The 12,623-nt window shown below is 43.0% G+C and overlaps 1 protein-coding gene across 4 annotated transcripts in view; it reads left to right on the forward strand.

Annotated features, from left to right (window-relative positions):
- Positions 1 to 3,485: 3,485 nt before the first annotated feature.
- The window catches only part of CARS2 (cysteinyl-tRNA synthetase 2, mitochondrial), a 34,186-nt gene continuing 25,048 nt past the window's right edge, over positions 3,486 to 12,623 (forward strand). Inside the window, exons 1-5 of one of the 4 annotated variants that reach the window (XM_066176764.1) lie at positions 3,486 to 3,718; positions 4,293 to 4,343; positions 8,493 to 8,610; positions 11,182 to 11,253; positions 11,837 to 11,942. In XM_066176764.1, the coding sequence (XP_066032861.1) occupies positions 3,486 to 3,718; positions 4,293 to 4,343; positions 8,493 to 8,610; positions 11,182 to 11,253; positions 11,837 to 11,942 (580 nt within the window). Of the gene's footprint in view, positions 3,719 to 3,791; positions 4,204 to 4,292; positions 4,344 to 8,492; positions 8,611 to 11,181; positions 11,254 to 11,836; positions 11,943 to 12,623 lie in introns of those variants that run through there. The other 3 variants (XM_066176767.1, XM_066176765.1, XM_066176768.1) reach the window with 3 other exon arrangements.

Raw genomic sequence — 12,623 nt, forward strand, 5'->3', positions numbered from 1 at the left:
AAATGGAAAATTGTTTTTAGCTTTATTCATGTACAATACAAAACATGCTCTGGGAACTTACCTCTGGGGGCAAATCTTAGAGGTATTCCTGGGACTGGAAACTGGAAAATATAGAAGCCAGGTGAGCCCAAATCCCCAAAAATCCTCCCTGCCCACCACAGCAATGTTGCCAGCACTGCTGGTGGACAGCACACACAGCTGTGCTTCTAACAGACTTCCTTCTTGATCAAGGATGGAGGAGAAACGTTGCCTTCTTACGCAGATAAAGGGACAGAAAACATAGAGATCCCTTCTAAGGTGTTCAGGTGTCACCCTGTTACCTTAGAGTTTCAGTTTTTAATTTAAAGGAAGTTTTAGCCTGAATGACCCCTTAGAACAACATGAGAATGTGACCTGACAATGTTAAATACATTTGTGTCCTCTTGAAACAACAGTGTACCTGAAGCTCAGGCAGACATGCCACAGTGGGATTGTGACTAAGAGCTGTACTGCTCTGCAGATCACATTTCCTCCTGGCTATTCAGCAAGTACACACACAGGTAACAGGAGTACAGCGGGGCCAGGCCTGGCACTGATCATATGTACCTTGGCTCCAACTGCTTGCAACCTCTAAAGGCATCTTCTACTCCAGGTGGTAGCAAAGGTCTCCTGATGACATAAAATCTTTTGCTGCTATTCTGCCTTTCTGGTAGATGACTCTTGTGGCCTTGCACGGGTCCCAGAGCAGAAGTAAGTGTACAGGTGTAGGTGGCATAAAGTGGAGGTATGCTTGCAGCCACAGATCAATTGATTCTGAGAATGCTGGTATTTTTTAACATGAATAACTTATGTTTTTTATACGTGGGGATTAGTTTTGCTTTTATTTGAAATTAGATTCTTTTTGTACTTTGGTGCTTGAAGAGCACTTTCCACCGTTCCACTGGATATATTCTACTGCATTAAATCTCAAGTGTGAATGATGTTAGCTGTTTATTTCAGGCATTTAATAATTGTGGCTTTTCCCACCATCAGAAAATAACATTTTTCAGCAGGACATAGAAGTTATGGGACTAAATGCTAAAAGCCAGTCTGGCTAGCACAGACACTAAGCCTTCTGAAACCAATGGGAAAGAAAAAGCGCTTGCATTCGTCTGATCTGTTGGCAGTTTCATCCATGGTAGCTAAACCTGGAATTAAAGCTAAAAACATCCATTATTACTTAGTAGTTATTTGAACTCTGTCAAAGTGCTTGGAACCGTACAGAACAAAGAAGACAACAGAGTTAATGACAACTCTTAGCTAGATGTGTGTTGAACAGCAAGACATCAAAACCAGCTCATTATGGAAGCTAAAATAATTGGCTTGTGAAGCTTCCTGAGAAACATACAAAGCAAACATTTACAAAGGTTATTGGATGGTATCTTGAATTTCATCCTAGGTAGTCTTAAATTAACAAACCCACAAAATAGGTTTCTTACTTGATTTTATTTAAGATTTTTAAATGACAAATTCTATGGAAAGTACCTATAAAAAGAAAAAGAAAACATTTGTCACTGGTAGGGATTTATATCTGATATGCTCTAAAATGAAGTAAGGTGTAGACAGACATCAAGTATTATGTAAAAGCTATAATTTTAAATGGTTTTATTACTTATGAAAAAAATCTATTAAAGTCATCCTTGGCAGATAGAAGAGGAAACGATACAAACTGTGAGGCAGCTCACCACAGGCAGATCTGCAGCATCCAGGCAAGAAAAGCTGTGAGCATTCAGTATTTCCTTCCTCCCAAAGGTGGCCAGCAAGGTGCTTTAGCAGGTAATGTGGTGGTCTGAGAGACCTGAAAAGGCTCCACCATAAACAACCTTTTTAGAGGATTGTGTGGAAGACAGTCAGGAGCAGGACAGACTAAGTGCTGGCACTGGCAGTTCACTCTCTCTTGTACATGAGCAAGGGTGGCCACAATTGGAGCTCCCAGGCCTTGACTTCAACACATGCCAAGGGGATGCTTCCTAAATATGGCACTAGACCTGCAGTACTGCTTGACAAAGCCTGGGAGCGATGTGGGTTCACAGAGAATGGGGAAATTAATGGTCCAGCAATCTACTGAGGATGGGTACAAAAACTTGGTGGGGGGAGGGAGAGGCAAAAGAAAATCACAACGCGTTCAGTTGAGGATGCTGTCTGGTTGGAAGCTGGAAAAGTATCTGTGAAAATATTCACAGAATCATAGAAAGGCTTGGGTTAGAAGGGATGTTAAGGATGATCCAGTTTCAACCCCTCTGTCTTAAGAGACACGTTTCACTTAGACCAGGTTGCTCAGAGCCCTGTCCAACGTGACCTTGAACACTTCCAGGGATTGGGCATCCACAGCTTCTCTGTGCTGTGAGCAATCTGTTCCAAAACCCCCTTACCCTATGAGTAAAGAATTTCTTCCTAACATGTATCTAAATCTCTCCTCTCTTAGTTCAAAACTGTTCCCCCCTCATCCTATCACTATCTGTATATGTAAAAAGTTGCTCTCCCCTTTTTTTTAAAGTCCTTTTTAGGTACTGGAAAGTGCTGTAAGGTCTCCCTGGAGCCTTCTCCAGGCTGAACAACCCCAACTCTCTCAGCCTTTCTTCATAGGATGGCTGTTCTATCCCTCTGATCGTCTTTGTGATTATAAGCTTGTGGAATTCTCACTTGTTTCCTTGGTACCTACTCACAATCGCTTTTAGAAACAAGGTACTAGTTCAAAAATACTTTTGGTACCCTTATATCTGTTCCATTACACTGTTATTCACTGTAGTTGAGTAGCTTATAGTTTCCCAAGTGCTTCAAGGTACTGCAGCCAGTTAAGGTTCATTTCCTCGATATGCTCTGAAAGAAAAAAAATATCTCCGATGAGGAAACAGACCTTGAGAATCAGCTGGGCTAAAGGCCGGGGTACCTCACCAAGTGCCCAGCAGCACTTGCTATCATTTTTGAAAATGTCCAGGTCAGGTAACACTTTATACAAGTATGTGGGAGTCGGGGGGGGGGGCGTGTTTTCTGAGACTCTGATTTATTAAGTTCAGTTTGGGAATGTCACACGATGTTTTATTTTCAGGAACCTACAGGCTGCCAGCCATTCTCTGATCTCAAAGGCAATGCAAAAATAGATTCACTCCCCAAAGTGACCGAATTGACTTGCCACATTGGAGACCATTTTGCTAAATCAGTCACACATTTCCTACAAACATCTCCCTTAAAAACCTCGCTAAGAAGAAGCCGCGCTGGGGTTACACCGAAGCACGAGGCTCGGTACGCGCTGTTTCAGGCGGGCCCGGCCGGCCCAAGGCGCGCACGGCCGGCTCCCCACGGCACCACACGGCAGAAGGCGGCGGCAGCGGCTCGGGCGGCGCGGCCGCGGCGCTGTCCCCGCGGCCCGGCCCCGCCCGCAGATCCCGCCCCTTCCTGCGCCTCGGCCGTGGCCGCCCCGCTTTGCTGCTGTCGCGGCGGGTCGTGCCCGCTCCCCGCCCGGCGACATGCGGGCCATGCTGCGCGGGGCGGCGGCGGCGGCGGCCCGGCGGTGCGGGCTCGGCCTCGGTGCCGGTCCCGATGCCGGCCAGGGGCAGGCGGGGGCGCGGCGGTGCTCGGGCGCGGCGCAGCGGCGGCAGTGGGTGCCTCCGGCGGGGCGCGACAGCGGGATCGTGGCTTACAACAGCCGGAGCCGGAGCAAGGAGCCGCTGGTGTTGGCCACGGAAGGAGTGGCGACCTGGTAGCGCCTTGCGGCGCGGCGGGCGGGCGTGAGGCGGTGGCAGGAGGGGTTTGTGTCCGGAAACTGCTCCTGTGAAAGTTCTGGGCTCCAGCACACGAAAGACACGGAGCTACTGGGAAAGGTCTAGCGAAGGGTCACAAAGGTGATTAAGGGACCGGAGCATCTCTCTTGCGAGGAGAGACTGCAGGAGCTGGGCCTGTTTGGTCTAGAGGAGAGAGGACTGAGAGGGGATCTCATCAATACGTATCAATATCTCGAAGATGGTTGCCAAGAGGATGGTGCCAGGCTCCTTTGGGTATTGCCCAGCGACAGGACGAGGAGTAGCGGACATAAACTAAAACACAAGAAATTTCATCTCAACATGGGAAAGAACTTCTCTCTGTTGAGAGTGGCAGAGCACTGAGTAGGCTGCCCAGGGGGCTTATGGAGACTCACTCTCTGGAGACAGTCAAAACCCACCTGGACACTTTCCTGTGTCACCTGCTGTAGGTGACCCTGCCTTGACAGGGGTTTGGACTGGGTGATTTTCCAACCCTAACAATTCTGTGATTCTTTTTGCTTCCCTTCTCCGCAGGTACAGCTGCGGGCCGACTGTGTATGACCACGCGCACCTTGGGCACGCCTGGTGAGTCTTGGGTTGCAGCGTGGGGACATCCAGGCAGATAAACAGTGCCACACCAGTGGTGCCAGGGGATCCGGGCAGAGGTACAGTGCTGGACGTCCCCAGGCTGCAGTGTGTGTCCAGGTGACAGAGCTGTGACTGGTGACACAAGGCCCAGCCTTTCACCTCCTGTGCTGTGCAAAGGGCAAAAGTCTGTTTGTTACGTATTTTTTCTTCTTGGGCTAGGGTAGTAAAGGGGCTGTTGGTTCTGCTGTCTGGCAGAGGCAGAGTGTATGTCCGTGTCTTGGGAAGAAGCATTAGCAATGTGTGCAGGTTTCTTTTGGTAGGGTGAGTTGTTTCAGATCGTATCAGCATAATGTGACCTCTCTTGTGGAGGAATTGTGATCCTGGAGCAGAGCCTCTCACCTGTGTGAAAGGACAGTTTCACCTCAGGTTTAGTTTGGACACTGTGTTGGCACTGAGGAAAAGCCATGCAGGGTTGGCTAGTAGGAAGGTACTGTCAAGGTTTACGGGTGAACACATCAGATCTTAAATCTCAGGAAATCCAGGTAGCTTAAAGGCCTTTTTGCATAGTAACACTGCAGTGGCTTACTATGTTTAAAAATAAAAAGCAATCCAGAACAGCACAGGTGTTTCTCTGTCATTCTTTAGGATTGTTAGAATATTAGGCTAGCTGTATTATAAGTAACTTTGGAAAAGTACTTTAAATACACCACAGGTTGCTTCCACTTGTTTCAAAACAACACACCTGATGAGTAGACTTGCAGGGTTTCTGTTCCTGTGAAACTGAGGGGAGTTGCAGCAGCTCAAGCTGCTCTTAAGATTCTGTCTCTATGTTCTTAGAAAGCAAGTTGTCTGGGCTTTTTGGAAGAGCAGCAATTATTTGTCTGATAATTGCCATCTGTATGAAGATTAGATATTGTGCATTTCAATAACTGAATAATTCCCTTTCAGTGTAAGGGATTTCACAGCTTATTGTTCTGTCTCAACTTCATTCAGAAACTTGTGTTGAATCTTGATCATGTTGAACTGAGCCATTGCAGTAACTGCACAACTGCTACTTTGTTCTGTAAACAGGAAGACTTTAAATATCAGTTATGTAAAAGTACTGTTATCAGTGCTAATGTTAATGCTACTGTACTGTTGTGTATATGTGGTGGTGTCTTTTTCCTCCTTGCTTTTGTCAAGTCTTAGCAGAAAACTGTCCTAGCTTTTTACTGGTGACCTAAAAATCAAGAAAATGATACATTGAACTTTTTGTTTGTACTTAGTATCTTCAGGGGAACTTTCTTATTTGAAAGTCATAGTAATTTGTGTATCCAAATCTAGAGCTGTTGTGATACAGCCTCCATTACAGTTTACCTTGAAATAATTACAATTTAAAATCATCACTTGAAAGTAGCTGTGTAAAAAGGTGGTTGTAAGCTTCTTGTCTTTATCCCTCAGTTGAGGTTTTGTACTGGGGTAGGGCCTATCTTCCCTGACATGGTGTAATAGGGAAGGGAATTGCAGAGGTGCTTAAGTCTTAAGGGGTATAGTTGATCTAGACCACAGTGTTTTATAGAGGTGGAGAATTTCACCCTTCAGTCTTGCAGCTGTCTGTGGCTTTTAAACATCTGTTTTGTTCAACAGTTCACTTGCCCTCAGACTTTTTTGATTAAAAGAGGGAGTAGAAAGGCCTTGGTTACTCTTGCCTGTTTTTTTACCCATCTTTTCTTACTCATGTCTAAACTAGCAATTTCAAGCTTTGCCATTGTGGTGATTTGCCATACATCTGCATCACCCGGGTCTGACCTCTTCACTGCTGATTTAAGAAAGAATAGTTAGTGCTAAATGTTGCCTTTGGTGTATCATGCAGATACGACAGGTACAGTTCTCTCTTTTAGCACCTCTTCAGGCAACTTCCATGTGTTGTTCCTGTTGCATGACAAGGTGTCTGCACTGAAGACCTTTTGCTCTCTTTTCTCATCAGTTAAACACTCTAGCGTGGGAGGAGTTGGCTGTTCCTTTCCATTGTCTCTGGTCTTACACATGCCAGTGTTGACATCCTGTTGCTCAGCTGATTTGTTCAGGATGGCTGAGCACTCTTGGTTCTGTTTGTTTATTTATTTTTAAAAATGGTATCTTTTTTTCCCTGCAGTAGCTAGGTCCAGCCATAGAATGGCTGAAATGTATGCTGCTGTTGGGGGCTAGGAGATGCACTGGGAAATAGCATAAAGTCAACTGGAGTGGTGCCTGTTGCTACTCTGCTGCTCTTGTTAAATACCATTTTTTGTTTGCCTCTTCTCACTAGAGTTCCGTTTTTTCCCGTCTGTTTTACATTTGACTTGTGTCAACGAATGCAGCACGTAATAAAGCAGAAATGGATCATCAAAATGAGTTTGAGATCCTTGAGGAGAATTTGGAAACAATGGCATTATTTTTCTCCTGTCCTCTTTCCATTCCACAAGGAGTTCTTATTTCTCTAAATAATTTAACATTCTCTAGTATGTTGTGCTTCCAGTCTAAAAAAAAGGAGCTCTGTCTGCCTTCATATGATATCCAACACCCATTCTATATAGAGAAAAAAGTAAGACAGGCAAATAATACTATTTTTTCCCCCAGTTCTGCGTCTGACCTTGATTGTACTGGTTTGACCTGCAGCCTGGGTGGCATCCAGGTTCCTGGGTGAATGCTTTGAAGTAAGAGTAAAACCAAACAGGAGAGATTTCTCTTGTGCGTGCCCTGCCACCCCCTGATCTTGGCTGTTTGTTTTGACTTCTTTTTTAAATCAGTCCTGAAGTGGTAAAGACCCTGCTTTCTGAGGTATCAGGAAATCTGCTCTGGTTCTTGCAGAGTTTCTTTCATTAATTCAACTGGAAGATGAGAGGAGAGGGAACAGTGTGAAATTTGTGCCTGCTCTGGGAGCAGTGACTGCAGGGCTGTTAAATCTAATATCAAGCTTTTGATGCTGGCGTTGTTCCTCTGAACAGGATCCAAAGACCAATTTAATATTCTTACGGAATCGTGTCACCACATTAGATGAACCTTCCTCCCAGTGAGCTGCTATTCATTAAAAACTATCTCCCTGGCAGCAAGGCTTTCAAAAAGTCTTTTTTCAGCATGGGCACAGCACAAACAACAACAAGAAGTATTTGTCTTCATCAAGATGATATGCGTCCATAAATCAGTACCTTAGTGCTACCTGGCACCTGCAGGGAAGGGTGCAAATCCATTTCTGGTAGTTGTTTACACTTCTTTGTTCTGGGAGTTGCAGTTTGTGTGATGCTGTGGGTAAAGTGGGGGCCTGTAGGTCTGTGAACCTCCTTGCTGGCTTTGGAGAAAACAGAGCCCAGAAAGGCTGAGAATTCTTATCATCTTGCAGGGCAGACACAGAGTTTTTAGTCACCTTCTAGTATTCCACCTAGTAATAGGGTTTAACTCAGTCAAAGTGTGTTGTGAGAATTACAAATGGAGAGTCTGTTAGCAGAAGGAGCTGCAACAGCCCTTGTACAGCTTGTATATCCTTCAGTCTATCAGCATTAAATACTCTGCTTTGTGACAAAAGCCCGGAATAATTTTCAGAATAACTTTTGTTCTCAAGTATAAATAAAACACAATAACCTATAGAGCATCTACTCTTTGTTCTCAGAAAAGATCTGTGGTGGTGTGTGAATGAAATACTTTATTGGTGGCTGCTCTCCGTTGTTACTCAATCCTAAGAAAAGCTCATTTGAATCCTGTTTTATTTTTCCCTGTTCTTCTGCTGCATGACTTTTGAAAACCAGTTAGGATATACTAAACCCAGGGGATGTATTTCAAGAACATCTGATCTCTGTGTCTTATTTTGTCCTGTTGGCTTTGAAAGAGTCTCTCAGCTCATGTAGCTTGTAGCATGATGCCCTTCGAATAAAGAGATGCAACACAAGAAAACACTCAGAAAATTTGATGTAATGTGTCACTAATGCCAGAAGAGGGTAGGCCAGTTCAAGAGAAATTTGCTTGACTTTTGTGCAGGTAGCAACTGGTTTTGGAAAAACACCTTGTGCACTGAAGATCTTTTCATTGCTGATATTGGAGTAATTGGATCATCACTGTGGCTGTTGGTTATTTTTGTTTAAGTTTATTCTCTACTGCTGCATGTTCAAAGGCTCATGTTTCTTTCTCTTCCAGTTCCTATGTTAGGTTTGATATAATTCGAAGGATAATGACAAGGTTTTTTGGAATTGAAGTTCTCATGGTGATGGGGATCACAGACATAGATGACAAGATAATAAAAAGAGCCAATGAGGTAGGTGTGCGCTGCAGTCTTTGACTAACCTCTCTAGTATTTTCTAAGCTGCTTATGTAGGAAAATCAACCTGGGTTTGGGGTTCTTTTGTTGTGTTTGTTTTAATTAGTAGATAATAAAGGTTGAAATTTCTGGACCCCTGGTGTGGCTGTAATGGATCTGGGAGTGAGGAGGGCTGAGTGTAGAGAGCTGTGTGGGGATAAATGGTTACAGAGCTGTGCGATGGGGAGAGGCAGAGAGGGGGCTACCTTACAGCACTCACAGCTGGGAATCTCCTGTTCTCTCCCCCTGCCTGAGAGGCTAGCAGGGAACAAAATCCCTACGTGAATCCTCAGCACAGTGAAATTATCCCAAAACTTAACAACCAGAAGGGTACTGAGTGAGTTCTGGAGAAGGATTGTGTGCCGTGATCATGAAAGGCAGTGTGAACAGCACTGCCACGTGAGGCTGAGGGCAGTTCCTGGAAGGTGCCGAGCACCATCTAGCTGCGATGTCAGCACCTTGGAAAGCTTTATCAGGCGTGAGTTTGTCACCTACAGGAAAGTTAACGTCTGTAGAGTAAGTCTTGGTAAGACTGAGGCTGTAGGTGGTTCTCAGCTGAATTTTAATCTGACATTTTTTACCAGATGAGCTTGGTGAATGATAATGGCAATTATTTTTTTGATCGTTTTAAAAGCACTTTTTGAACTCTGAAGCACTAAGAGTGTATTCTGCATTTTATTCTGCATTTTGAGTCTTTTTGTTTAATTAGATTTTAGAATCTCTAACTCACGTCTTTGGGATCATAAGTGAATGTGTTGGATTGAATTGCAGTTGCAAGCTTTAAGATAGTTTCTTGGAGCCGGAGAATTTGACAGCTGTTCCTTTTACTTAACTTTAGGTAAACAGTTACTTTTGCAGTTAAGTATAGGCCCCTGCATTCAAATGAATACCAGCACACCGCTCATGTAGAAATATGTGTGTTCCCTTAGTCCATTTACTTGCAGTTTTCTAAGGCAGTAAACAATTTTAAAACAAACAACCCCCCTCCAAAATCCAGGCATTTTAAATCCATGTTTGCATTTTAAATTTTTTCCTTATTGTCAGAACATCTTAGAGATTTTATGTCTGAGGAGGGGGAAATGGTGTGTTGCCTTGCTACATTGTTTGGTTCTATGAAGTCATCTTTTCTTGACTTTTTTTTGGTTACTTTTTGAAATGTTTCGTCAACCATTTTGTTTGGATGACCAAGGCCTCTACCTCAGTAGCCTGCTTTTACTGTTGGAACGTGTGCACCTGAAGCATGACAGTGGTGGAATCAACATGCCTAAGCTTGTTCTTCATCCCCTGGTGGAGTTCATCTGTGGGAAACGGGAAAGTTGGGTACTAGTTTGTGATGAGCCTGCTCCATGCCATCAGTGCTCCTTTGAGAGAAAGTTGAGTCTCTTTGTGTGTTGAACATCAATCTGGATGGAAGGAAATTCCTTATCTTCTTTCTTTAGGCACCTTTGTTTCTCTCTTGATCAAAGAAACAGCTGAGCTGTCTAGGGAGATGAATCCAGTCACTGGTCTGTAGGCAGAAGCATGTGTTTGTTTTTTGGTGCTGAGCATCGTCCTCATCTCATTGCTGCATGAGCATCTGGACTGTCTTCACCAGAACTGCTTTGTCCAGGGGTTTGACCAAACAGTGGTACCCACCTGCTCTCTCAAAAATGGAACCCATAAAGATGCTTCAGTAATGAACTGGAAGTGATGAAATGGGATTTATGTTGTTAATGACTCAGTTATTTGCAAGATGGAGAGACTGACAGTATGTTGTCTTCTCCCCAGTAGTTTATTCTCAGAGATGGTGTAAAAGCATGCATTTGAAACACTTTGATACCATGCTTGCTAGGGCAGGTTTTGCTGTCACGCATCTTTCAATCTGTGGCCTCTTCTGAATATTTGAGAGCAAGTATGTGCAAGTACCTTTCCTTTTGGCTTGTATTTTCTTATACCCTCTGCAAGAGGAGCCTGTTCATGTCCCATGAATGAGAAATGTAGAGAAGGTGCTTGAGAATCACCAGACTTGGCAAAACGTGAACTGACTTTCAATATTGAGATCTATGAGTACCCATGGTCTGCTGAAATAGCTTGTTTTTCTTAATCATTGAAAATTAATATCTTGTCTCATCCTGCAAATCTCTGATCTGTCTTTCTGACATGTAGGTGGTATTGGTGTTTCCTGTCTGTAAGTTGAATGGTTTTTATGTCCTGTGTACGGTGGTATATTTTGTCACTGGAAATGAATGACCCTCTCAAGAGGAAAATAATAAGAGAGGGAAGGAGTTTGTTATTTTAGTCTTTGGTTTCTTTCTCTTAAAAGAGATATATTAATATTTTAGAAATTGAGACACATAAATGAAATACTACTTCTAAGTTACAACTTACATCTCTTCCCTGTCAATGTTAGATTAATAAGCTTTTCTGACTCTTTACCTTGGGGGCTCTCTAAGTTGTCCAATTAGCTATTAACTTTCTGAGAAAAGATTGACATATTTTATATCATTACTCTGATTTATGATTTGCTAATCTGCTCCTCTTTTTTTTCAGATGAATATATCGCCACTAGCTCTTGCTCGTATTTATGAAGAAGACTTTAAACAAGATATGGCTGCCTTAAAGGTACAAATACTCAAGATTCTAAATTTAAGAGTTTTTCTAAGCAAGTATTTTGGGAAAGAATCTGGTTTTGAGAGTTTGAGCTGAAAAAATAAATTTGTTGCTTGGAAACTGAATGCTGATTTACTTTTTCATTCTTTTGGAAAGATTGCACACCTTTTGAGTAAGGAAATGTGGGGAGAAGCAATTGTGCGCTTTGGAAAGAACAAGTTAAATTTCTTTAGGAGCAGTTTTTTTCCCATATTCACAGATGTTCACAGATGTTGCATATTTACTATAATGCAGAAATAGCCTGATTGAAAGCATAGGAAACACTAAATCTTCTTTCATTGGTTTTGGGTGACTTTGCTTCTTGTCTCACTGTCAGAAGCAGGGATTGAGCCACTGGGAAAAATTTGGGTTATTTTGCCACCCCTCAAATATCTTTTCTGTGTGTGTATTATCTCAAATACCGCTTATATATTTTTTATGATACTTGCAAATTTTTTTTAAAGATAAAATTGAGGAGAATGTTCTTTTTAGTTTGTTTTTTAGAATGAAGGAACTCATTGGCAGTGTGTTAATGAACTGTTACTCTTTCTTTAAGGTCCTTCCTCCTACTGTTTATATGAGGGTGACTGACAATATTCCTCAAATAATTTCCTTTATAAAAACAATAATTTCCAGTGGACAAGCTTATGCCACCTCACAAGGTAAGACTTTGAGCAAGGTAACTCCTTGTTCAGAACATGTATAGGAAGTCACTCTTAGTAATCCTGTTTTGGAATTGGATGAGGTACCCTGTGCCAGGCTTTCCTTCTGTTGCTTAACAGGATGTGAGTGAATTGTTTGTGACGGCATGAGTGGGCAAAACAACTATTACACAATTTCTAAGTTAAATGTAGCTCATTACTTAATATAATTGTTTACTGTAATTAACTGCTGTCTAAACTCCTTGGGGAAATCCTGGCCTGGTTTCTACAAGAAACCTGGGGGAACCTCTGAAGAAGAGCTGTGTATCTCCTGTGTGCTGCAAAAGATGTGTCTGCAAAGCAGAATGTATGGATCTCTTTTTAGCAGAAGTTATGGTTGTAGAAGAATTCAAGTGCATTGTAATTGGACTAGATGTAGCTTGAGCTGCAGTAGGGGAGGGGATTGCCGATTGTGCATAGGCAAGGGAGAGCCTGGGAGATCTCCAGAATTCAAAGTTATGCTATGGGCAGAATGAGCATGTGCCCAGAGGTTACTGAAAAGCTGGGTAACATGGAAACATCTGCTACGACTTTTGCTATATTTCTGAATTTCTAAATCAGAATTTCAAATGGGTGTAGAAGAGTAGTTTGTTTTGCTTTCAGGGAAATGTTATCAAGCTCTCATCAATATGCCCCATCTTT

The sequence above is a fragment of the Chamaea fasciata genome, unplaced genomic scaffold (genome assembly GCF_029207755.1).
Source record: "Chamaea fasciata isolate MVZ Bird 193981 ecotype frontalis unplaced genomic scaffold, bChaFas1.0.hap1 SCAF_2, whole genome shotgun sequence".
Classification (NCBI taxonomy): Eukaryota; Metazoa; Chordata; class Aves; order Passeriformes; family Sylviidae; genus Chamaea; species Chamaea fasciata.